This window comes from Cnephaeus nilssonii (assembly GCF_951640355.1).
Source record: "Cnephaeus nilssonii genome assembly, chromosome: 4".
Taxonomy (NCBI): domain Eukaryota; kingdom Metazoa; phylum Chordata; class Mammalia; order Chiroptera; family Vespertilionidae; genus Cnephaeus; species Cnephaeus nilssonii.
Window position 1 is genome coordinate 25,129,784 of NC_137075.1, and position 27,604 is coordinate 25,157,387.

Consider the following 27,604-nt stretch of genomic DNA (forward strand, 5'->3'; position numbering starts at 1 on the left):
CCGCTCACATCCATTTTGGTAAGATAATTTTATTTTTTACTATTTGTTTTTTCTAATTACAAAAATAACACATAGATCACTGTAGAAAATCTAGTCTTTCTATTGACATTAATTTTAATCCTATCTAATAAAAGACTAATATGCAAATTAACCATCACTCCGTGACAAAGACTGCAGCGCCCACAGCGGCCGGGGCGGACGCTGGTGGCGGCACCCTGGCAACGCGAGCCCAGCGTCCGCTCCTCGGCTGTGGAGGGAGGGGTGGGGCCACTGGCCAGAGGCCTGGGCGTGGGATGCTGGGATTGCATCGCCCCTGGCGACACGAACCCAGCGTCCACACCCCGGCTGCACGGAGGAAGGGGAGGACCCAGAAAAATGGATCTTCCCAGTTCCTGACATTGACGGAGCCAGAAAAATGGATCTTCCCAGTTCCTGATGCTGATGGAGCCCTATGGGTGCTGGGGTCCTCCGCCCACAGCCCCCAGTCGCACCCTGGCAGCCCCAGTTGCAGACTGGAAGCCCCTTGCCCACAGTGCGGATGCGACCAGCGTGGTGCCACAGTGGGGGTTCTGGTGGGCACACTACAGACATCAAAGAACTGCTGCCGCAGCCACCCCCCCTCCCCCCTACACACGCAAGTAGTACGGTCCAAGGGGGCGGCTCCTGAGGCGTGGCTCCTGTGACAGCTGATGCACACCATGCCTGCGGGGAAGCAGGACCTGGGAGCCCGAGTCCCTGAGCTGCCGGGCATCACAAGCCGGGGCCCTGAGGAGACCCCAGGACAAGAATCTTCCCGGAGGCTGCGTGGAGGGCGGGGAGGGGCCTCTGGCCAGAGGCCGGGGCGAGGGACACTGGTGTCATTGCAGGCCGGGCTGAGGGACTGCCCCCCCCCCCCCCGCGCCAACCCATGCATGAATTTCGTGCACCAGTCCTCTAGTATTGACATAAAAACTCATTATGAGGGTACTAACAGCTGCAATTCTATACTGAGAACTAGTATGCCTGGAAACTAGCCAGATGCCCATGACCAGTATGATCAGCCCAAAGATAATATTGATCTTTCCAAGAATCATTTGGGGCTCTACTCCTAACCGTCAAAGGAGATTGCTTCTAGACCACCTCAAGACCCTCGGTAGAATGTATGAGTTAAAGAGGCGCAAAGGAATCTTTTTTTTTTAAATATATTTTACTGATTTTTTTACAGAAAGGAAGGGAGAGGGATAGAGAGTTAGAAACATAGAGAGAGAAACATTGATCAGCTGCGTCCTGCGCACCCCCTACTGGGAATGTGCCTGCAACCAAGGTACATGCCCTTGACCGGAATCGAACCTGGGAACCTTCAGTCCGCAGGCCAATGCTCTATCCACTGAGCCAAACCAGTTAGGGCAAGGAATCTCTTCAGAGTCAAAAACCTGAATATAGCAAACACCACTACAGACCGTTGGTTGGATACTCACTCAGCAAATAGAGGTGCACAGGCTTAGTAATATTCATAGACAAATTTATTTTGATCAGAAAGCACCTAGATTAGAATTATTTCAACCTAAGTGGGTTTGAATGTACTAAAACTAAACTCAAAAAACCAATGAGTCGCCCTAGCTGGTTTGGCTCAATGGATAGAGTGTCAGCCTGCAGACTGAAGGGTCCCAGGTTCAATTCCAATCAAGGGCACATGCCCAGGTTGTGGGCTCAATCCCCATTAGGAGGCGTGCAGGAGGCAGCCGATCAGTGATTCTCTCTCATCATTGATGTTTCTATCTCTCTCTTCCTCTTTCTGAAATCAATAAAAATATATTTAAAAACAACAACAATGAGTCAGTGCTTATAGCTCTTTTTAAATTTTTCTAGTAGGTCTTCCAGTTCTCACTGGAAGACACACACACACACACACACACACAAAAAAAAACAAAAAAAAAAAAACCAACAAAAAACCAATGAGTCAAATATTGCTGGATTTTCTATGAGGGCAGTTTGATGTAGAGGTTAAGAGTATGAACTATAAATTCAATCAGAATTGGTATGAACCTCAGCTATAAACAACTGCAACTGTGTGACCTTGGGAAAGTTACTTAATCCTTCAAAGATTTAAGAAAATAGAGATAACGCCTGTGATAATTAAAAAATTAATATATAGCCGAAACCGGTTTGGCTCAGTGGATAGAGCGTCGGCCTGCGGACTGAAGGGTCCCGGGTTCGATTCCGGTCAAGGGCATGTGCCTTGGTTGCGGGCACATCCCCGGTGGGGGGTTTGCGGGAGGCAGCTGATCAATGTTTCTAACTCTCTATCCCTCTCCCTTCCTCTCTGTAAAAAATCAATAAAATATTTTTAAAAAATTAATATATAAAAGACTATCATTAAATGGCAGTTAATTAATAATAAGCAATCATCACCAATATACACAGGAATCTACCGTCCCTAAAGAATATGTGCTTTCTATTTACTTTTTTAAATTATAAAAATATACATGTTTATTACAGAAAATTTAGAAGATACTAGAACAATATTTTAGTTTTGTAATCCAGAAATAACTAAGATTATGTATTGTCAAAAGCATCTACAGTACTTGGCCCTATTTTTCTAATAGACCAGATTTTGGAGGAGAAATACAGTTAATTTTCTGTAATAGGATTATAGAACATTAAAATTTCACTCTCAAATTTCTCCCCCTTAGGTCAAGAAAAAGCAAAGCAAACCAGGTATTGTGCTATCTTGAATACTTTACAATGAATCATATTTATTATTTAAGGCTCATCTCCATGTTTTTACAATTCCCCTCAAACCCGTGATCTCTTCTCCCCTGATCCCCCATATCTCTCATATAGCACTTCTCAAACTCTACATTTTAGCTATCCATGCTCTTTTCTTACCAGCCACTCCCTCCCCCTACCCTTTCCCTTGCGCTATCTCCTAGAACTGGGGGCTTTTAACCTGAGGACTGTGAGGCCCCTGAAATTATACATAAAAATAGCATTTCTGTAGGTACAAATATATTTTTTGGAGAAAATCTATATAGTCATCAAATTCTCAAAAAAAAGGTATGAGGATTACAAAAGGTACAGAACTCTAGTGTAGGTAAAGACTTGAAGATTTAATTATCCTTGGATACTCTACAGTGCTTAGCATCTAACTCTACGTAGGTAAACATTTGTTGGTTTAAAATTATATTAATAAATCATAAAATCAATGTTAGGTTTTTATTTAATGCAATATTTTAAATTAATATTTTCCTTATATAATTTCTTCATTCCCCATTTCCTTATCTTCATATAGACTATTTCTGAAAGGAGAATGGTGGTTACCATGGGCTAGAGGGAGGAGGAAATTGAGAGTTAGTGTTTAATGGGTACACAGTTTCAGTTTGGGGAGATGAGAAAGTTCAGGAGATGGATGGTGGTGATGATTACATAATAATGTGAATGTATTTAATGCTATTAAACTGTTATTGTATATTTTACTGCAATAAAAATACTGCTTTTTATTCTCCTATAATAATATCAATCACCTATTACAAGGCAGATTTTTCATTAGATTAAAGGAATAAGAAATATACTGGTTAAGTTTTAGGATATAAAAAAAGAAATCCTCAAAGAAGAGACAATCTTAATCCCAATCTACCCATTGTTGGTTTTAGAGTGTAAGTACAAATTAAACAGGGTGGTACAATCATAAGTCCTGTCCAAACAGAAGAGTTTTTATCTGAATGAACAAAGGTAAATTGCTCAGGGACTTCAGTTTATCTGTGTGAAGCAAATTAAACTTTTTCAAGGTACCAAGTCACAATGCAGGAAATAAATGATAATTTAGTCCAATTTTATCAATGTATTATTCACATGAATAATGTAAGCATTTTGGATACCTGCAATAGGCACTTCAAAGTGTCAGAAACACATTTTATTCAATAAACATTTAGCGCCTATTCTTAAGGTTGAGAAATATGTCTCAAAACTTCTTTAAAAAAGAAAAAGCAGGCTATTTAGTATGCTGATTATAAAGAGGAAGAATTATTTTCCTATGTTACTTCACTTTACTCCCATCTCATACTTTATAGCTTGCCTCACTAAAGGAAAAGTCTTAGGCTCCATTAGGTTACAAATATATTTAAACATAAAAAATATTCATATTAATATGCTATATTTATATTTTCAAACAATTTGTATATTTTATCAAAAACACAGATTCTAAACCTTTTGATGATTAAATGTTAGTGATATTTCTTGGTTATTTATTACCAATACATAACTAACTTGCAAAGACACTTAAATATTCCTTATTTTCCCCAAAGTCCTTATATATAAGTGAGATTAACAAATATATCTTCAGTGGAATCTAGGAAAGATTCACTTAGAAACAGATGCTATATAATAAAAGCCTAATATGCAAATTGTCCCCTCGACTGGGAGTTCCACCAGGAGTTTGACCACTCGCTATGAGGTGTGCTGACCACCAGGGGGCGGCGTGGAACATGACGGGCCTCAGTGACGCGGTGCTGGCAGTGGGCAGCAGTGGAGGCGCTGCTGGCCCCAGTGGGATTCCAGGTGAGCTGGGCTGCAGCTGGGACTGCAGGGGCTGATCTGGCTCCCTGTGGGTTCACACAGGAACTGGTCTGGGTCTGCAAGTCTGGCTGGGAGAGAGAGCGCGCCACCCGCCCGGCTTCCGTCTGGCACCTCTGGGCAGTCCAGAGGCCCACACTGCGCCCCGGCCCATCGTGTCCGGCTCTGCTCACCGCACCTCTGCATGGGGACTCAGGCGCCGTGACTCAGGTGGAGGGGCCACGCAGGGGCCTGGGGGCCCAGGTGCTGCCCAGGGCCCAGAGGTCAGCTGGGACCTGCCCTTCCACACCAGACCCTCACGCTTCGATCACCGGCCAGGCCTAGGGACCGCACCCATGCAGAATTTCGTGCACCAGGCCACTAGTTTAACATAAAAGTTAATGACAAATACTGAAACTCCATATCATAAATAACCCCTACTATAATGAAGTATTGTGTATTTGAAGTAAGCTAATATGTTTTTTGCTCTCTTGACTTTAATATTAAACTAGAGGCTCAGCGCACAATTAAATCATGCCCGTGTAGGGTCCCCTAGGCCTAGCCTGCCATGAGGGCCATGTCTGCCGCCCCGCAATGCCTTGCATGCTCTGTGGACGCTGCCAGTGCCCCACCCCGTGATACCTCGCACGCTCCACGGATGGTGCCGACGCCTTGCATGCTCCACAGACGCTGCCAGTGCCCCGCCCCGCCCACCGCTGCTTGTTTGGTCATGACACTGTTACGGCATCATGACCACAAGCCTTTTATGATATAGATAATTAGCAGAACATAAAATTTTCCCATAATTATATTCACCAAAAATCCAAATTTTTCTAAAATTTACTCTTATTCAGGAATATGTATTCAATAAATACTCACTTAGTGCCCACCATGTATCAGGCACTATACTATAAGTGCTAGAGAGCTGTGAACCCCAAACAGCCATGTTCTACCTAAATAACACTTAAGTGCTACTGCTTTTCCAGAGCACAGATTTACATCACCACCTCTCCAAGTGTCTTATGTTTTTGAAAACGTAACTGTTCTAGTAATATTTTAAAAAATTCTATTTATGAATTTTATCTGTAAAGGAAAATTTATAAATGATTATATTTTTTAAGATATAAGTGTTTGTTATGAAGTTTGTTTTTCTGTAAGGAAACAGCAAAGCATCAAAGATAGCACAAACTACTTTAAACATTGAGATTTACCTGAAATGGGAATATTCTGTGAGACTGATAACTGCACATCTCCAGTTCCTGGTGGCATGTCAACAACTAAATAGTCCAGGTGACCCCAATCTACCTAAAAATCAATTAGACACAAATAACATCGTTGTATAACAACTGCAGTAAAAATAAATGTATTAGTAACAAATCTAAATAATAGCTTTCACTTGAGCCATTACTAAAAGCCAGGGACCATGCTGAGGATTGATATATGAATAATGAATGAAGGAAGGAAGGAAGGAAGAAATTAATGAACGACAGTACCTGACTCTAGCAGACCTCTGAATGATAAGGTTAAATTTCCAAATGAAGCCCTCCTCTTTCACCACACACATACACTAATGGTGAACCCATTTCACAATGGGCTTCTATTCAGGACCAATCATTTATTTTCATTGGGAATAACCCATATTTTATTAAGAAAGCCTTAGTTTTTTGTCTTTTGGACAAAAATGTTAACATTGCCTATGGCAGATCCTAACAGAATTCTCTCAAGTTTATTATTTTTCCTTTATATAACAAAAATAATGAAAACCAAAAGTTAATAAGAAAATTTTAGAGATATAACTAGATTTCCAATACTATAATATTTTGATGATTTCTTTCCAGGTATTTTACTAAGTACTTATATCTAGAAAAGTCAGCTGTATAACCAAGTCCTTAATGCTCAGCTTCAATATGGACAGGCTTTTTTCTCCTAAGATGGTTTCTCCCTCTGAGTTCCATTGAATGGTGAGCCCTAGGATCCTCTCAGTTGCCTAACTGAGAAGTTTGGAATCATACTTAACTCCTTCCTTTCCCTCGCTATCCCAGTCACCCACTTCTCCCTTCCCTACTGCCCAGAACCCAGTGGAGGCCACAACCATCTCCCACTAAAGCCTCTGAACCAATCTCTCTGCTCCAGCTTTGCCCATCCAGTCTGTTCCTAACACCAATGAGAAGTGGTTCATCTAAAAGGCAAGTCTGATAGTGTCACTTTTTGGTTAAAACTCTTCTATTGCTTTTAGGATAAAGTCAGAGCTTAAGCTCCAGAACACGCTGCTTGGTTTCTTCACTTGCTAATTCCTCCTCATTCTTCAGATCCCAACTTGAAATTTACTTCCCCTAACTTTCATTAGATTAGATATGGTATTCCTACTATGTACTTCTCTCATTCATTCATTCATTCATTCACTCACTCAACAAATGTTTATTGAGTATCTACTATATATTAGGCATTGAGCTAGGTATTGATAATTAAATGGTATTATGGTCCCTAGCCTCACAGAATTTATAATATATAGAGACACATATTAAGCATATAACGAAATAACAAGGGTTGCAGGCTTGATTCCAGGTCAAGGGCACATACCTGGGTTGCAAGTTCAATCCCTGGCCCTGGTCAGGGGCATGTGGGTGACAACCAATCAATGTGTCTCTCACATTGATGTTTCTCTCTCGCTCGCTCTCTCTCTCTCTCTCCCTCCCTCCCTCCCTCCCTCCCTCCCTCTCTCCCTCCCATCCATTCTCTCTAAAGAATCAATGGTGCGGGGGCGGCGGGGGGGGGGGGGGAGCGGAAATAACCTGTGCAATGTTAAAAGGTTAGTAAATGTGAGTAACTGAATGAAGATCAACATAGCTGGAGAGTAGTGATGAGGGAAAGGGTCGAGTTCATTTCATGTTGTTTCATGATCTGTCTTCTCATGAAACTGTAGCTGGGTTAGAATGCCCAGCACAGAATGGGCACACTGGAGATACTTAATAACTTTTCTTTCAAGAAATGAATGAATAGCCCTATCCGGTTTGGCTCAGTGGATAGAGCGTCGGCCGAGGGACTGAAGGGTCCTGGGTTTGATCCCAGTCAAGGGCACATGCCTGTGTTTCGGACTCAATCCCCAGTAGGGGGCATGCAGGAGGCAGCCAATTAATGATTTTCTCTCATCATTGATGTTTCTATCTCTCTCTCCCGCTCCCTCCCTCTCTGAAATCAATAAAAATATATTTTTAAAAAAAAGAAATGAATGAATAAAAGAACACATGCAAAGTTTCAATAATTTTTTAAGTGGAAATCATACTATGTATATAACCCCACATCTTGCTTCTTAAAATTTAATAATGTGAAATAAGCCTTTTCCATCCAATCATATATTTTCTAAAATTAGAGTTGAGATGATATTGGTTCAAATGGACTCATTCATGTAGTAACACATTTATTCAACACATTTATTGAGACTTGATTCAGTGTCAACCACTGTTCCAGGTGATGGGGATAGATCAGTGAAGAAAACAAAGTCCCACCCACCATGAAACTAACATTTTAGTGAGGGAGACAGACAAACAGACAAATAAATCAGAGTAAAAAGTACTATGAAGAAAATAACAAGTATCCCTTACTATACAAAATTATTTGGTTCCTGATTTGGATATCCAGATCAAATAGCAAGAATTATTTTAAAATCTTTTCAATTTCTGAATTTCTAAAAGCAAGTAGTAAGACTTCAGATGGCAAAGGATTTATCAAAGAACTTCTTTGAATTTCCTCAGTTACCAACGTCAGATGGAGATGAATACTTGAAGAGCAGGGAGGAAATGGAATGGCAGAAGGTGCTTCCATAGACAGGGTGGTCAGAGCCCTGAGTGAAGTGAGAAAATAACGGATGCAGTTTCTGAAGGACAGCGTTCCAGGCAGAAACGACAGCAAGTACAAAGGCCCTAAAATGGGGGTATGCTCGGCACACTCAAGGTATAGCTAGGAAGACAGTACTGTCTTTCTAAAACAGACCCCCCGCCCCCACATCAATCTCTCGCCTCCTCTGACTTTGTTTTTCTGTGAAATTTTACAGTATCTGACATTATATATTGACTTACCTTTTAGGAAATCAATGACATTTCTCAAACGATAGTACTTGATACTTATTTAATGATACATTTAAGAGAATGACAAAATGATGAACATAAAATAGTTCGTTTTCAATATAGGGTTTCTTGGTTTGAAAAATAGTTACCTCAAAGTTACCCATGACGACAATCTATGAAACTATCTATAAATGAAGAAAAAGGATCGTTTTCATTTTATTTCCTCTGCACTGAAACTCCTAACATAGACAGACTGACAAGTCTGTTTCAGAGAACATCAAATGACTGGTACCAACAATTTATCGTTGTTGTTCCTTGGTATTTAATCGTATTTATCATGTTGGCTCTGATTTCTTAAAAGAGAACTGTTATTAAGACTCCAAGGAACTAAAAACACTTCACTGTTAAGACAATAAGGCAATTAATTTCAAATCACTCTTAAAATGAATTTAAACTATCAAAAAAAAAAAGAGCCTGGCCCTAAATCCCCTCGCATACAGTAGGCATTCCACAAAGGCTTGCCTTCTTGAACTGAACTGACATCAGTATCCAAGTTCCAGTTTCATAGCATTTATTAATACTAACATGGGAATATATCGGCTGCCAGGAAGTTCCAGTTCTCTCATAAAAGTCATCAAAGCATTGATTTCAGAATTATTTGTGATTCTCTAGATTCTACTTAGTGTTTGTTCACTCATATAAATTGTGTGTTACTAAACGTAGGAAAACATATACTAGCAAAACACCCAGGTAGCTCATTTATTAAATCCCAGTGGCAGATCCAGATTTTGTGTGGCCTAAAGCACATACAATTTGTGTGGCCCTCTCTAAGAATAAGAATACAAAATTAGAAATGCAAAATTAAATATTTATTTATAATCTGAAAAGAAATCACCATAAAATGTTGAAGACTTACTGAGATCACTTGACCTGAAATGCTTACAAAGAAATTCTTCCTGACTACAACCTGCTTCCTTTCCCTACCTGAGACATTCTACAACTCCCAGCATGTGCGAGAAGCCCAGGCAAATGTGGAACCCCAAGTTTAAGTTTCATTGGCCTCACAGTAACTCCATTCCTGGTAAAACTTTCTCAGCTCCCTCTCAGGTGCCAAACTCAGCAGATCAGCCTACAAGTACAGCTACCAGAGATGTCCTGCAGATATAATGAGGTTTGAAGTTGTATGGAGTTCAATTTGGTGGCCATTTGGTCTTAGCCATTTTTAACTGTCTCGTTCTTGGGAGAAAGCTACTAATTGTAGGCCATCTTGTCTCTCAGAGATGAATAGAGTTAAGGAAAGGTAGGGGTTTTAGCCAGGTCACATAGGCCTATTGTGGGATAACAAATTTTCCCCTTTTCTGTTTTCACTCACATTCTTGAAGGATACTGAGGGTCAAGGATCTATCTTCTTTCATAAAAGAGTTGTTGTTGTCAGGGTCCTGTTAGAGAAGTGAAACCTTCTCCTAGCTAGCTTCAATTAGGTCTAATATCTCCTGGCTATAGCCCCACCCATTAATCCCTGGGTTATTATCATCTATAGTTTGCCTCAACTCTTTTAGAGACAAAGAAACTATACAGTTCAGGAGGCAGGGCCCAAGGATGAGCAGTAAAAGGATAGCAGCAAGAGATCCTAAGAGGTGGAGGAACCCAGTGAAAATCGGAAGAGCCCCTTTTATTATATTCCAGATATCCTGGGAGCTGGAGTAGGTTTTCCCAAACGAGTGTAACCATTTGGCTTGGTTATATATCTCAAGGATATTGACTTCTACCTGTTCAGTATTGTTTATCCATGTACAGCCGGAGAAGCTGATAATGGCACTTATCCTACCTTGTTTAGCTAATAGGTACTCCTATTGCCAGTCGTAGTCGCGTTTTGTTAATGGTGTCATAGCATAGCATGATGTGTAGAGAGCACTTGGGAAAGGCCCCTGAGCTAACTGTCGTCTGAATCCAGTGGCACCTGGCAGAGCCATGCCCTGGAAACATACCTTGCCAGAGGCAGGTGTGTTGTGAGTCTGACCTTTAGCTCAGGCGCCAGGGGGTGGATTTCATTATCTAAATCCAGCCAGGCACCAGGAACAAACACAATTATCCAGGCCCACCTAGAAGTGATGATTACAAAGAAGCCACAAAAATGCACATATTTTCTTTATCTTAAACTTTAGTAAAACTTCCTGGTATCTTACTGTATAAAATAAATGTGCTGTATCGGCTCTGGGTCCCTGTCTCTCCATCAGAGGACAGCTGCCCCACTGGTCCCAGCTTTCCCTACTGTCTTTGTGTCTGTCTCTTTCATTTTCTCAATCCCCCGTCGCCCCTACTCAGGACTCCTAAGCAAATTATAACCCAGCTTCTGAGTTTGTAAGGCTGTCAGTAAAGATTTCTAGGTTTAAGGCTAAAAGCATTTGTAGTTTGATGTATCTGATGATGTCATCGGGTACTCAGGTAAACTCTCTGTGTGGCTTATATAGCATCAGTTACTAAGATTATTTAAGCATATGCTGATGTGGTGATTTTTCTGAATTTTATTTCAAGTTGTTCATTTAGCTTGCATGGCTTTGGAAAAAGGCAATTTAGTTCTCAATGATTTCTAGTCAAAGGATAGGAGAAAAATTAGGAACATGTTTTGAGAATCATAGGGAGATATTGGAGGAAACTAGAAGAATTCAGGATTCAGTCCAGTTTATAAGTAAAAAAAACCAAAATAAAACCCAAAAGACAATGATAGCACTGGAACCTAATATCCACAATGGCATATTATATTGCTCTTTCACTTTGTTTATTAACATATCCAACACGTGAAGGTTGTGCAGCCAGAACTAAATACTAAATCTGTTAAATTATTTTTGTTTCTTTTTTGTCAATCTTATGAAGAGAAAAATATTCCAAACTAGCACTGACCAGGATAATTTTAGGCTAATATGTCTTCTCCAAATGACTGGGAAATAAAAGTATATCTGATATATGAGCAGATATGGTAATTTATCTTTTTCTGGACATCAGTTATAAAGAGTGTGGTGCTATGAATGAGAAAAGAAGATGGACTCTTTTATTCTATGAACACTTCTATTTAAGAAGCTGACCAAAGCAGCAGCAATCAAGCTTCACCCAGAGGATGCTGGGAGTACAAGGTCAAATAGGCTGAGTTGCAAGTGTTGAAAATAAAGGGTCCGCAGATGCCTTCCTTATTTGGCTTCTTGGCTGTCCCAATCAGTTTGCCACAGTCAGCTTCCAGGGTAGCAGTTTCCATCATCTGCATTAAACGGGTCATGTTTAAATTCCATAGAGTTAACATATGCTTCTCCAAAGTAAAGGTAGAGTGTCCCAGCCATGTTAGGTCAGCTAGCAAGGTCAATGTGAGCCAGGTGAAAAGAACATCAGGTGGACCTTGGGCCTGGGGAATCAGGGAAGAAAATCACTGCCAAGAAAGAGAGGCATAGTACTGCCTGCTAGAGCCAAAGTAGTAGCCAGGAAGAATTAAACTTCTAAGAGAAAGAAAAAGGTGCAACTAAAGAACATAAAAGAAATATGAAGCAGGAGAAATGGGACAAAAATCTAGATTAAACTGTTTGAAAGTTGGCTATATCCAGGTAGCCCATTCAGACTGTGGTTGGAATATTCCTCAGGTGATAGAGCAAATTCTTATTGGAAGTTGGGCTGGGCCAGACATTTCTTCTTTCCTTCCTGTCTTCTCTTAATTACTGACTGAATAGTCGGTTTTGACTCTTATGCCTACTTAACTAATAATTAGTAGTGTCCTTGTGCCTGACTCTGACCATGTATCTGTTGGTAAGTCTATCCTACACCTAATTTCTGCCATCTGTCCCTGACTACCTGGTTCTCCAATCCCAGTTAGGCACAGTCCTATACTAATAGCAAACAGACAGTACTTGTGCTTTGCTTGGAATCCCAGACATGAAACCATGCCACTCCTGGCATAGAAAATGCAGCTAACCTTGTCTCAGACCCATGGACAAATTTTTCAGGCCAATTACCAAGATCCTCAGACTTTTGATTCAACTAACTTCCTGGGTTTGAATGGGTTTTCAAGTTGTAAGAATTCTAGAGTAATTATTTTTGTGCATAACTATGTCCACAACTTCAATATAAACTCCCTGACAGAAGAGACTATTCTTTATGCATCTCTGGACTCCCTCTCCACATTCCATCCCCTTCATAATGCCTAAACAGTGTTCAATCAACATTCATCGAGTGATTCTATGAGTTAAGTTGTCCCTTACAATTGTATTATAGTACTGAAAATTTTGCCATGTGAAGCACCTTTTATACACAATATAAATCTAAAATAGAACATGAAGCATTTTTCTTTAAGTCTGAACCATAGTTTTTCTCTGCCCAGTGAACTATTCATAAAATCATGCACATTTTACTTTCATTGCAGAAAGAAAATTAATACAAAGGTGAAATTATTTAAATATAAATACCACAATAAAATATAAATAACAAAGATTTATACTTGAGTTGATGGCCTACTGACTTGTGGCTAAAAGTGATGCAGCAAAATATGTTAAACTTATCTTTAAGATTGTTTTGATAAGAACTGTGTCAATTATAAAATGAGAACACATCTATCAAATTACAACAATGATGTAAATGTTCTTCCCCAATACTTTTTTCTTTTCAGAAGATAAAGTTCTCTAATCCATTTTTAAATATCTTCCTTTCTATAGAAAAAGGAGTAAGGGGCTTGGAAGGGGGTTAGACTACCTGAATAAATCCCTTCAAAGGCACTACCAACCAAGTGATATCAATCATGTTGGAGAGAGAAAAGAAAAGAAACTTTATTCTTTATCTTTCAGTTTATCATTATCTCCCATTTCCTTAGTTGTTCTAGCAGAGCACATGGGCTCTGACAATCTGGAGACAGCATCAATTCACAAAGGACTTCTTATCCAAAAGTTGATGCATAGGCCAATCTTTGGTAACTCTATACCTAGTTTCTGAAATAATGTTTAAAAGATTATCCAATTCCAAGACAAGCCCATGTAAATCCAGTACAGCTGAAACTGTAAAACCTTATAATATAAAATGATGCTACCACAAAAGCAAAAATATTTCAGTTAATTATGGAACCTCTTTAAGTTCTCAAGTCCTGCTTTAAGCCAACTGCTTACACATATGTTCATAACCTAAAAAGTAGATGTTAGTGTAGAACAAGACTACTACCCAAAAGGCCTAAAACATTACAAATTTCAATCAAGAGAATCAAGATATTTTTATTTTTTTGCCTTAGCTGGTTTGGCTCAGTGCATAGAGTGTTGGCCTGAGGACCAAAGGGTCCTGGGTTCAATTCCAGACAAGGGCACATACCTTGGTTGCAGGTTCCTTCCTGGCCCAGGCCCTGGCTGGGGCTTGTGCAGGAAGCAACCAATCAATGTGTTTCTGTCACATCGATGTTTCTCTATCTTTCCCTCTCTCTTCCACTCTCCTTAAAAATCAATAGAAAAATATCCTCAGGTGAGGATTAACAACAACAAAAAAGATATTTTTATTTTTTAATAATTAGTAAAACAAATTAAAAAAATAAAAACTCTCCCTACACACCTAGGCTGAAGCTTCAGATTTTTTTTTCTTCTAGTAAGAGTAACAAATGACTTTAGGCTACCTGCCCTTTAGTCACTTAGTAGCCCTCGGATATCAGATCAGTTATCTGAGAGAGACAGACCACATTCACATAACTTTCATTATAGTATCCTATCTAATAAAAGAGTAATATGCAAACTGACCATCACTCCAACACACAAGATGGCTGCCCCCATGTGGACACAAGATGGCTGACACAAGATGGCCAGCAGGGGAGGGCAGTTGGGAGGGACCAGGCCTGCAAGGGAGGGCAGTTGGGGGCAATCAAGCCTGCAGGGGAGGACAGTTTGAGGTGACCAGGCCTGCAGGGGAGGGCAGTTAGGGGCAATCAGGTTGGCAGGGGTACAGTTAGGCGTCGATCAGGCTGGCAGGGGAGCGGTTAGGGGGTTATCAGGCTGGCAGGCAGGTGAGCGGTTGGGAGCCAGTAGTCCTGGATTGTGAGAGGGATGTCCGACTGCCCATTTAGGCCCGATCCCGGTCATAAATACATCTGCTCCCCTGCCGGCCCAATTGCCCCTAACTGCCCTCCCCTGCCAGCCTGGCTGCCCCTAACAGTCCTCCCATGCAGGCCTGGTTGCCCCCAACTGCCCTCCCCTGTTGGCCCGGTAACCCCTAGCTGCCCTCCCTTGACAGCCTGGTCACCCCCAACTGCCCTCTCCTGCAGGCCTGGTCGCCCCTAACTGTCCTCCCCTGCAGGCCTGGTTGCCCCTAACTGTCCTCCCCTCAGGCCTGGTCACCCCCAACTAACCTCCCCTGCAGGCCTGGTTGCGCCCAACTGCCTTCCCCTGCCGACCTGGTCCCCCCACAACTGCCCTCCCCTGCCAGCCTAGTCACCCCTAACTGCCCTCCCCTGCCTGCCTGGTCACCCACAACTGCCCTCCCCTGCAAGCCTGGTTGCCCCAACTGCCCTCCCTTGCAGGCCTGGTCCCTCCCAACTGCCCTCCCCTGCCGGCCATCTTGTGTCCTCATAGGGGCGACCATCTTTGACCACATGGGGGCGGGCAATCTTGTATGTTGGAGTGATGGTGAATTTGCATATTACTCTTTTATTAGTTAGGATTACTGTTAAACTCTTACTGTGCCTAATTTGTAAATTAAACTTTATCTTAGATACGCATGTGTAGGAAAAAACACTATATATAAAGTTTGGTACTATGTGGTTTCAGAAACCTAATGGGCAGTCTTGGAACACATCCCCACAGCTAAGGGGTAACTACTATCTATAGAATAAAAACCCAGTGGTCGTAACACCGTAACAACCAAAGACCGGTCACTATGACGCCCACTGAGGCCAGATCATAGGCAGCTAGCCAATCCCCCCATCCACCCCCATGTGGCCCCTCGCCCAGGGTGGCCTCGTGCCCCAGTGGGGACCCCGGCCATGATCGGGGGCATGGCCGGCCTGCAAACCGCCAGCGGCCCCTCATCCAGGCTGGCCCAGTGCCCCAGAGGGGACCCCCACCACAATCGGGGGCACGGCCCACTTGCAAACCACCGGTGGCCCCTCGCCCAAGCTGGGAGGCACTGGGGGCCGGGTGTGTGTGATGCAGTCTTTTAAAAATAAAGAAAGACATGCTGGCACTCTGAGGAGCCTCCAGGCACTGGCCCCAGGCGGAGTGGCTAAAGTGGGTGTAGGCCAAGCAGCCCCAGGCCCCAGGCCCCGTGGGGGTGGAGAGGTTTGCGCCACAGCTGGTGTAGCAATGCCAGTTAACTTTGCTGGGGAGGCCAATGGGGCTCCTGTGGGTTCGGGAGCAGCTTGTTTATGCCGGGACCCAGGTGCACAGCCACACACACGCGGTGGGCATGTGCTGGGAGCGCGGCACAGCATCATAAGGACATTTGTGTGTGAAAAGGTGTGCACACACCTTTGTGTGCATAAGTACATCTGTTTCTCAGAAGTGTACCTGGAAAGGTGCTTTATCTGTAATGGACAGTTTTCAAAATGTAATCCAGAGTCAGGGATGTGTAGCAAAAACACGCACACAAGAAAAGGTTTTTGATACTAAATGCAAAGCTGTAATTGAAGTGTTTATGCCCAAATGTACTGTGAATCAAACATATGGTGATATTTATCGTCTGGTGGGTCTGTTTGAAAAGTTTGGTCAATCTCTTCTCATTTCACAAAAATAAAATAATGTAACTAAGTGATTACTAAATATATACTTCTAAGGCAAAGTAGTTTACCCACTTTGTGTACTTTTTGCACATGTGTAGCACATCAAGGCTGTTTATAAAATACTAGAGGCCCGGTGCACAAAATTTGTGCATGGGGTGGGGAGTGTCCCTCAGCCCAGCCTGCACCCTCTCCAATCTGGGATCCCTCTCACAATCCAGGACTGCTGGCTCCCAACTGCTCATCTGCCTGCCTTCCTGATTGCCCCTAACCGCTTCTGCCTGCCAACCTGATCACCCCCTAACCACTCCCCTGCCAGCCTGATTAATGCCTAACTGCTCCCCTACCAGCCTGTTTGCCCCTAACTGCCCTCCCCTGCAGGCCTGGTCACCCCCAACTGCTCTCCTTTGCAGGCCTGGGTCACCCCCAACTGCCCTTCCTTGCAGGCCCGGTCACCCCCAACTTCCCTCCTCTGCCGGCTTGGTCACCCCTAACTGCCCTCCCCTGCAGGCTTAATCACCCCCAACTGCCCTCCCTTGCAGGCCTGGTCCCTCCCAACTGCCCTCCCCTGCAGGCCTGGTCCCTCCCCTGCTGGACATCTTGTGGCGGCCATCTTGTGTCCACATGGGGGCAGGATCTTTGACCACATGGGAGCAGCTATCTTGATCTTGTGTGTTGGAGTGATGGTCAATCTGCATATTACTCTCTTATTAGATAGGATAGAGGCCTGGTGCATGGGTGGGGGCCAGCTGGTTTGCCCTGAAGGGTGTCCCGGATCAGAGTGGGGGTTCCCTTGGGGCATGGGGCAGCCTGGGCGAGGGGCCTGTGGTGGTTTGCAGGCTGGCCACGCCCCCTGGCGACCCAATCGGAGGCCCTGGTATCTGGGATTTATTTATCTTCTACAATTGAAACTATGTAGCCTGGAGTGGAGCCAAGCCTCCTGATCGCTCCGTGGCGGCAGCCATTTCTGTTGGGATTTATTTATCTTCTATAATTGAAACTTTGTAGCCTTAAGCGGAGGCCTGGGCCAGCCAGGGAAGGCAGAAAGCTTGGCTTCCTCCATCGCCGGGGGCAACCCTAGCCTCCTGCTCTCTCCAGCTCTGTGGCTGCCACCATTTTTGTTGGGATTTATTTATCTTCTATAATTGAAACTTTGTAGCCTGGAGTGGAGGCCTGGGCTGGCCAGGGTGTGCGGAAAGCTTGGCTTCCTCCATCGCCAGGGAAACCCAAGCCTCCCTCCTGCTCTCGCCGTGGCCGCAGACATCTTGGTTGGGTTAATTTGCATACTAGCTCCTGATTAGCTGGTGGGCATGGCTTGTGGGCGTAGCTTGTGGGTGTAATGGAGTGATGGTTAATTTGCATATTACTCTTTTATTAGATAGTATAACTTGGATGATGTGACAATATGGTTGAGGAAGTGGGTGTGGGTCATTGTTTTTAAAAATTAGGCACTTCACAGTTTTTAAGACAAACGTGTTAACCTAAAATCTTCAGAAGGCAGGGTCAGGGATCTTTTAAGACCTTTGTATAGGCCTAAGACATAAAAAAGCAGCTACCTTTTTAGGATGTGGCCTGAAAGAAACCTGTTATTTTCAGTTATTACTGTATTCAAAGTAAAATAACATTTTTGTGGCCTTTTTATGTGGCTTTTTCCCCCCATATCCTACATAATAAAAGGGTAATATGTAAATTACCATCACTCCGCTATGCCCACGATTGGGCCAGCGGGAGGCGTGGGGGGTGGGACTTGGGGTGGCCAGGGTGACCGATTGGTCCAGTGGGAGGCGCGGGGGCGGGACTTGGGGTGGCCAGGGTGGCCGATTGGGCCAGCGGGAGGCAACGGGCGGGCGGCGGGGACAGAGTGTCCCCGCCCCCCGCCCTTGCCTCCGTCTGGACGTGACAGGACCCCGCGCCGCTGAGTGGCGGAGGCAACGGGAGGGCGGCAGGGATGGAGTGTCCCCACCCCCCGCCCTTGCCTCCGTCCGGACGCGACCGGGCCCCCACGCCGCTGAGCGGCGGAGGCAACAGGTGGGTGGCGGGGACCGAGTGTTCCCACCCCCCACCCTGAGCGGCGGCCGAATGGGGCCAGCCGGATGCTGAGCTCGTGTCACCAGTGGGGCCATGGCTGTGCTGGGGCACAGAAGGGGCCTCTGGGGCAGCGAGCCCATGTCCCCACCCGGCCAGCCTTGAGGCAGGAGTGAATGGGCCTGTGGGGCCCGGAGCTCAGCATCCGCGTGGCAGGGGAGGAACCAGAAAAATGGGTCTTTCCAGTTCCTGATGCTGACAGCCCTATGGGTGCCGGGGTCCTCCACCTGCAGCCCCCAGTCGCAGCCCATCAGCCCCAGTCACAGACTGGAAGCCCCCTGCCAGCAGTCCAGACGGGACCAGTGTTGCGCCGCGGTGGTGGGTGTCAGCGGCCATGCTACAGACATCAAATCACTGCCACCGAGGCCACCCCCCACACACACACTCGCAAGTAGTATGGTCCAAGGGGGTGACTCCTAAGGCAAGGCTCCCATGGCAGCTGATGCTCACCATGCCAGGTGAGGAAGCCAGACCTGAAAGCCCAAGCCCCCGAGTACCCGAACTGCAGGGCGTCGTGGGCCAGGGCCTTGAGGAGGCCCCAGGACAAGCATCTTCCCAGAGGCTGTGCAGAAGGAGGGGAGGAACCTCTAGCTAGAGGCCGGAGTGAGGGATGCTGGCGTCTTTGCAGACCAAGACAGGGCTGAGGGACCGCCCCCCCGCCCCACACCCCCATGCATGAATTTCGTGCACCAGGCCTCTAGTTTTCATTATAATATTTGAAATAGGTGTTGTCATTATTTTAAAGCAATAGTTTATTTCCTCTCAATATCAGAGACCTAAATTTTCACACACACCCCAAAAATGTTTATTTGACGTAACTTATGCATCTGGACTCTGGGTGGCCTAATAAGCTCAGTGATTAGACAGGTGCTTTTATAGCCAAGGTCAAAGTCTCTTTCCCCTGATTAGCCCTTGAGGGGGGAGCAGCCAGAGGCTCTCCTGACCAGCAAAGGGAAAGGGGGGAGGGGCAGGAAAACCATTAGAGGAAAAGGAGTGGGATTGGAAACTCCCTCCCAACCACCCTTAAGAGAGTTCAAATGCTGTGAGCAGCAGCAGGCAGGCGGGCAGAGCAGCAGACTACTGTGAGATTTCATGCGCTGGACCTCTAATATAAAATTGAATCTGTAACCTCCCAGAAAATTATTTAGATAATATAAATAAAAAATTGAAAAATTATTCATTTCCTTTAACTTTTTTTCTTTTTCTGGTTAATTATAATGTTTCTTTTATTTCTGGATATTTTTAATGGCATCACATAGTATTCTTCCTGTACATGATCCTTTAAGGATCTTTTATATTATAATTTAAGTGTCTGTCCTGGTAACCATGGATGTGTTGACTGTAAATTTCCTGACTTTGTGATATTAAAGAATATTTTAACTTTCAATAATCTACCATTAAATTCTGGTTTTGTTTTAAACCAATAAGTATCATTCTATTAACCACCTACACAAGAAAATTACGTGGCATAATTGTTTTTTATTTTTTATTGCTGAAACTATTGCAGGTGTTCCTCATTTCCCCCACTTTACCCACTTCCATCCAGCCCCTGCCTCCCTCCCTCTGGCCATCACCACACTGCTGTGTGTGTCTATGGCTTATGCATATATGTTCTTTGGCTAATCTTTTTATCTTCTTTCATCTAGTCTGGAGTAATTGTTTAAATCAAAGTAAACAATCTATGAAGACTAAGAACAGATTTAAAAAATACCCATAGCTACTGAACAAATTTTTAAAACTGGCTTAGAGGATTTTATTATAAAATTTTAAAGATCTAAATCATATTAAATAGGAAATCAAATAAGAGAAACTGTAGCTCCATATGCAGTTATATTTTAAGTCTGAGCTATTATAATGCAGCTTTTGGATTTTAAATTCTGATTCAGACATTAATTACTATGATTTAAAAAATAACACAGCACTGCAAAGAAGGAGTCTGGCAAAAATCAAGACTATAACTGGTATAGACAAAAATCCAGATATCTGTACAGTAAATAGAGGAATTTTAGTCTGGAAATTGGCACATCTAAATTCCAATCATTCGTATCACTAACTAGCTATATCAACATGGGTCAGCTAATTAACCTCTCTGGACCTCAGTTTTCTTATCTATAATATAGTACCTTAGATTAAATGATAACTAAGCTTCCTTCAAACTATTTTAAAAGATAGTGAGACTATGATGTTTATGTAAACTGGAAAATATTTGTGAGAGATTTCCTCACAGAAAAAAAAAGTTAATAAACAGCATTTTTATCCAAAGGCCAAAATGACAAAACAAACTTTTTAAAAAGGGGGAGCATTTTATGTAAGAACAAGAAAGCTAAAAACTATTTCGTCCATTTAACAATTTATTTTATAGAATGATCTTATTTCCTTTGGAAATTTTGCTGAATTTTGCAAGGAACTTACAATTAAATTTTATATTGAACTACAATCTACTCGGACTACTATCCTAGGAATTAATGTATTATATCTTTACAAAATGTCATAATTTACAAATTAGAGGCATTCCGAAAAAGTTGTTGAGGGGATTGCCACTGAGGTAAGGAGCAGGAAGGAGAATTCAATCACAAACCCTTAAAGATTGAGAGGTCTAATCCAACTTTCCAACTCTACAAAACTTCTTTTTATAAGCATTCATGACAGGAATATACTCTGCCAACAAAAGAAAGCTCACATCATTCTATGCCTACCACACACTCAAATACAAATTTTCTATCAATAAAAGGATGAAAGAAAATTGTCACTTAAGAATCGTTCCTAAATTTTTCTTTCGCTACATATAAGACTGGTCTACTTTTTACTTTGTCAGACCACAGGCAGTCCTCGGGTTATGTCAGACTCCACATACATCATTTCGTGGTTACATCGCCATGTCCCATTTATTTATAAAAAAAAAAAGTTCCGTCATTTTGACGTATGTACATATGTGCTTTATGTTTTTTTATTATTTATTTACCACAAGTAAAGGTCAGGAATTGTTATCTTTCTTTTAATTTTTTTTACTGTTTCACTTCATTACTGTTTTGTATGTGCTCCATGTGAGTGACGTAGGTGCTTATGTAGGTGGGTTCCGACTTACAGCGAAAAATCACGTTATGTCACGCCATAGGAATGGATCTCCGAGATAACCTGAGGACCTACTGTACATAACTTTTCTGATTTGTCTTTAGTTGCTACAGGCACTGCTATTTATTAAGCCTCCCCTCATTTCTTTTTGTTTTAATCCTCACCCGAGGATATGTTTATTGATTTTTTTAGAGAGAGAGAAACATCAATGTGAAAGAGAAACATTGAACGGTTGCTTCCTGTATGCACCCCAAACAGGGATCAAACCCACGACCTAGGTATGTGCCCTGACCGGGAATCAAACCCACAACCGTTTGTTGAATGAGAGGACACTCTAACCAACTGATCCACCCAACCCAGGGTCCTCCCCCTATTTTTAATATGAATGAGCATCTACTCAATTATAAGGATTTGAGATTATAGAAATACTAGAGGTCCGGTGCATGAAATTCATGCACGGGTAGGATCTCTAGGACTGGCCGGAGATCAAGGCCGATCCGTGGGGCGACCAGCGGGGCAGTTGGGGGGCCCCGCGCTGGCACCCACTTTGGGTGGCAGCCTGTCACCACCCGCTCGCCAGCTCCGCCCCCCGCTGCCACTGGTCAGGGCCTGCGGGCTGGGGGAAGCTCCTGCGTTGAGCATCTGCCCCCTGATGGTCAGTGCATTGTCATAGTGACTGGTTGACCAGTCGTTCAGTTGACCAGTCCTAACAGTCACTTAGGCTTTTATATATATAGATGTTCCCTCATAGTTGGAGTTTGGGCTCTGAATTCTTTCCTAGCCAGAACTCAAGTACCGAGGCTGCTGAACCCAGGTTTGTTCTGACCACACCAGTCTAATACCTGGTGCTGTTCATGCCACTGCCAACAGTTCCTCATCTTAAAGCAGTAAAATGGAGAATTTTAGAGCTAGAAGGGACCCTAGAGATTATCTTGCCCAATATCCTTATTTTACAGATAAAAAACCTAAAACTCAGAAATCAAATGAGGAGATCAAAGATGGTGGTGGAGTAGGTGGAAGCTACACTCATCGCTTCCCAGGTACAAACTGGAATTAGAAGCAAAAAATAGAGCAACTAATCTGGATAACCAACTGCAGACTAGCTGAAGAGAAGTCTCATAACAAGGATTTACAGATGAAGCCACATGGAGGCTGGTGGGAAGGGTGAAAAGGGCTGGCCCTGCTCCCACAGGTGGCAGCTGAGATTCTGAAGGGACATCTCAGCTGAAAAGGACCCCCTAAGAAGAGTGAGGTCTCAACCGCAAGCTGGGTTCCCCAGCCCAGAGCACCATGATAGTCTGCTGGAGACACAGGCGCCTTCTTAAAGGGCCAGCACACAAAATCTCTTTCACAGTCAACTCACCATAGGCTCCAGGGGAGGGGTGGGGGATCGGAGCGAACTTGAGTCATGGGAGGAGAGACTGGGCTTTATGGTTCTGAGGAGAAAGCTGGAGGAACAGCTGCAAGGACCCCTGTGCTGAGTCCCTCTCCACACTGCAGATGCCATCTTACTTGGGTGGAGCACTCCTCTCCTCATGGCATCAGCCTGGGGTAATGTAATAGCCCCATGCTCCAGACGTCCTGTCACCCCACCCTGCACAGCTTGCACCCTGCTGAGAAGTCAGCTGCCTAGCAGGAGTGTAGAAGTCCAAGCAGACTTAGGCGGGTGTCCGTGGCTGAGTTGTGTGGCTTTGACAGGGGCCATTCCTCCAAATTTCCAGTGAGCCTGACTGACCCCTCCCCCGTTGGAGATAAGCTAGCCCCAACCTCTAGGCTCCTGGTGGCCCTGCCCTTCAGAGGAGGTCTAGGCAGAATCCAGGACAAACTGAGTTGTGTGGCTCTGGGACGAGGCATTCCCCCGACCTTTCCTCAAGATTGACTGGTACCTTCCTCTCAAGAGAGATTCACTAGCCCAGCTGATGTGGCTCCGTAGTTGAGCGTCGACCTGTGAACCAGGATATCATGGTTGATTCCCAGGTTACAGTTGATTCCTAGGTTGCAGGCTCAATCCCCAGTGTGGGGCGTGCAGGAGGCAGCCAATCAATGATTCTCTCTCATCAGTGATATTTCTCCCTTTCCCTTCCTCTCTCTCCATAAATCAATAAAAAACCATAGAGAGAGAGAGAGAGAGAGAGATCCACTAGCCCAATCCTCCCGAATCCTAGAGGCCCCTCCTGCTAAGTTCTGCTCCTAGAAGAATCTGGGACAGATTGGATTGTGTGGCTCTCTGACAGGGGCCATTTTTCCCTCACATGCCAGACCACCATAGAGCCCTCCTTTCACACAACCAAATCTTGGTTTGTTTGAGCCTGATAAATTCTGTTGGCCTCAACCAGATGACTCTGAGACCCTTCCAAACCACAACTGTGTGAGCACCCGGTGGGTGACAGCTCAAATTGGTACACCCTGGCACATTTGCTGAGTAGCTTTAGACCCAGCACTGGCACTGAGTTTGAACCTGTATTAATCGAATGAACAGCATTTGCCCCTACGTGCTGACTCACTGAAAACCTACCTCATGTAACGGAAATACTGCCAGAGGCTCTTTCAGTGACTGATCCCAACAGGCAGCCAATAGGCCAAAGGAATCAAATATTGTAGTACCTTGGGACTTTAGCTAACCTGCCCGCAGGCCCAGTGCTAGTAAAAACCGGCCTTGTTGCACAGCTTGGTCCTTCACATACACACCCAGGTCAAGCAGCGGCAACCATAAACTGTGAATTGCTCTGCATCTTCAAACATGTCCCCCAGAGCCAGACACAGGTTTGCACCAGACTCCCTCTCGAGAGGCCCCAGAACCAACACACTGAGTGGCCATCTTCAGCCAGCATCAGAGCAGGAGAAGATAATAATGATACATACATGTTATTGGGACCATATTTTCTTTGCCTTAGTTTCAGTACCAATGTCAAAATAAGTCAATTTCATTTCTTTTTTACTTCAGATTTGAATTTTTATTGTGAAAAAGGTAGTCACTCTTTGTTCTTTCTTTTTTTTTTTGTTAAAAATAATTTTTAGTTTTCAATTAGAGTTGACATACAATATTAAATTAATTTCAGGTGTACAGGCCAGTGATTAGAAATTTATAATACCTTGGCTATTGTAAATAATACTGCAGTGAGTATATGAACACATATGTCTTTTTGAATTAGTGTTTTGGGTTTCTTTGGATAAATACTCAGAAGTGGTATTGCTGGGTCCTTCTTTGTCTCTTCTTAGAGCCTTTGTTTTAAAGTCTATTTTGTCTGGTATAAGTATGGCTACCCCGGTTTCTTTTTTTCCATTTCCATTTTCATGAAATATCTTTTTCCATTCCTTTACTTTTACCCTTTATGTGCCTTTTGATCTGATGTCCCTATAGGCAGAATATGTAAGGGTCTTACTTTCTTATCCATTCAGCCACCCTATGTACTTTGATTACAGCATTAATCCTTTTACATTTAAAATAAATGTTGATAGACATATAGTAATTGCCATTTTATTATTCACATGTTTTTACCTTTTTTTCCTTATTCTTCTTAAAGAAGGCCTTTTAACATTTCTTGTAATACTGGCTTGGTGTTGTCTAGGAAGCTCTTTACTTGTCCTTGGATTCTAAATGATAGCTTTCCTGGGTAATCTTGGTTATAGGTCATTCCTTTTCATCTCTTTGAATATTTCATGCCAATGCTTTTTGTCCTACAAATTTTTGTTGAGAAATAAGTTGCCAGTCTTATGGGAGCTCCCTTGTAGGTAACTAATTACTTTTCTCTTGCTGTTTTTAATATTCTCTCTTTAACTTTAACCTTTGCCATTTTAATTAGGATGTGTCTTGGTGTGGGTCTCTTTTGAATTCATCTTGTTTGGAATTCTCTGTGCTTCTTGAACTTGTGTGTCTTATTCCTTCACCAGTGTAGGGAAGTTTTCAGTCATTATTTCTCCAAATAGATTACCAGTCTCTTGCTCTCTGTCTTCTCCTTCTGGTACCCCTATAGTGCAGATGATGTTATGTTTCATGTTGTCGCAAATGCTCCTTCCACTATCCTCATTTTTAAAAATTTTTTCTTTTTGCTGCTCTGATTGGGTGTTTTCTGCTACTTTGTCTTCCAAATTGCTGATTCAGTCCTCTCTGCTTCATCTAATCTACTGTTGATTACTTCTAGTGTATTCTTCATTTCTGACTGATTCTTACTTTAAGATTTCTATGTCCTTTTTTTATGCTGTTGAATTTCTCATTAAGTTCTTTGAGATTCCTTATCATCATTGTTTTGAATTCTCTACCTGATAATTTGCTTGCCTCCAATTCATTTAGTTCTTTTTCTGGAGATTTGTATTGTTCTTTCATTTGGGACATGTTTCTTTATCTCCCCATTTTGGCTGCCTCTCTAGGTTTGTGTGTGTATTAGGTAGACCTGCTGTGTCTCCCAGTCTTGGTAGGGTGGCCTTATATAGTAGGTGTACTGTATGGCCCAGTGGGGCAGCCTCCATGGTCACCAGAGCTAGGTGCTCCAGGTGTGCCCCACCCCATGTAGGCTATGTTCCTTGACTGTAGTTGAGTCTTGACTGCTGTTGGCATGTCAACGGGGGGCGGGAGATGACCCCAGGATGATCAGCTATGAGAACAGGCCAAGACTACAGCAGAGGAGCCAACCCCACAGAGCAGAACTTGCGTCAGTGGGGCTCTAGTGCTTGCTAAATCCACCCTTTGAATGTGTTGTTCCCAGAGGTGGTTGGGTGGTGCTTCTCTGGCATGGTTGGAAGCTGGACACAGGGTGTGCTGGCTCTGGGGCCTCCTGAAAGGTACAGACCAAGGTCAGCTGCTGCATGTGCCCTGCTGGGGGCACCTGCTACTTGTGGTGGGCTTCAAGGTGCTCAGGAGAAGTCAAACTATGAAATGAGTTCAGCTGCCTCTAGTGCCAGGCCTGGGGCCACTTAGCAAGAGGTATAGGGCATGCTGAGGCCAGATCCTGCTAGTTTAGGAATGGTGAACCTTTGAGAGATTTTAGGAAAGTCCACAGCATGAGCCAAGGTAGGTTGTTTGTAAGGAAAAGCCACTGGAAACAGACTGAGTGGGTTCAAAAGTTGGATGGGATGTGGTCTTGGAATCACCAGGGTACAGCAACAGTGTTGGCCAGATTGATGGACACTCTGATATAGTGCTCTCCTGTGCCTGCACGGGGACAGCTCAGCAATGGCTTTTGCCAGCACTTCTTTCTGGGAAAAAGCTGCCCCTCCAGCCTTCACTCCAAAGCCAGACAATTCAGTTCCTCCTGATATGTCACTGGTACCTTTGATGTGCCCCAGCACTGGAACTCAGAAAGGAGTGTCTGAATAAGTCTGTGTGCAAGCCCTTTGAGGGGAACTCCTGAAACTGCAGCAGCCCACTCGGTCACAATCTCCACTGGTTTTCACAGCCAGAGTTATGGGGTTTCTCTTCCTGACACTGGAACTCTGAGCTGGAGGGTCTGGTGTGGGACTGGGACCCCTTGCTCCTGGGAAGTGGGGTGACCTCTGCAGAGGATAAATCCCTCCCTATTTTTATTTTATTTTTTATTGAATTTATTGGTGCAACATTGGTTAATAAAATTGTATAGGTTTCAGGGGTACAATTCCAAATTTTAAACCACAACACATGGATGTGGTACCAGATTATTTCTGCCTCTGCCCCTCCTACAATTCTCATTATGGCTTCTGTATATCCTTAGTTATAGAACTTCTATTCAGCTAAATATCAGGCAGTTCTCAATGATGGTTGTTCTGCATTTAGTTGTGATTTTTACATTATCATGGCAGAATGCCAGTACTGATTTACCTACTCCACCATCATGAGCAGAAGCCCTAATTATTTTATTTCAAACATCAAAGCTTCCAGCTTAAAACTCTTTGCTATCAACTAGACTAATGTTAATCTGATTATAATTTTCAAGTCACATTTTAACATGAAAATTGTTTTTTTCCAGTTGAAGAAATAATTTTATTTAATATGACGAATATATAATCCTGCAAACGTGCATCAAAACAGTCATATAGTCTGATGTTTAATTTTATATTTAAAATAGCAAACTAGTTATGAATATAGAAATAAAATTAAACGTTGAAATTTTAACCAATCTAGTTTGCTATCAGAAAACAAATCTAGGGAGGGAAGATGGCGGCC

At 43.4% G+C, this 27,604-nt stretch overlaps 1 protein-coding gene across 3 annotated transcripts in view; it reads right to left on the reverse strand.

Moving 5' to 3' along the window:
* NUBPL (NUBP iron-sulfur cluster assembly factor, mitochondrial) overlaps window positions 1–27,604 on the reverse strand; it is a 299,333-nt gene that overhangs the window by 81,030 nt on the left and 190,699 nt on the right. For all 3 annotated transcript variants that reach the window (XR_013813464.1, XM_079769915.1, XM_079769916.1), the window contains one exon: window positions 5,742–5,835. Coding sequence is in view for 2 of the 3 variants with exons in the window: in XM_079769915.1 (XP_079626041.1) it covers window positions 5,742–5,835 (94 nt within the window). In the remaining variant the exon portion in view is untranslated. The remainder of the gene's footprint in view (window positions 1–5,741; window positions 5,836–27,604) is intronic.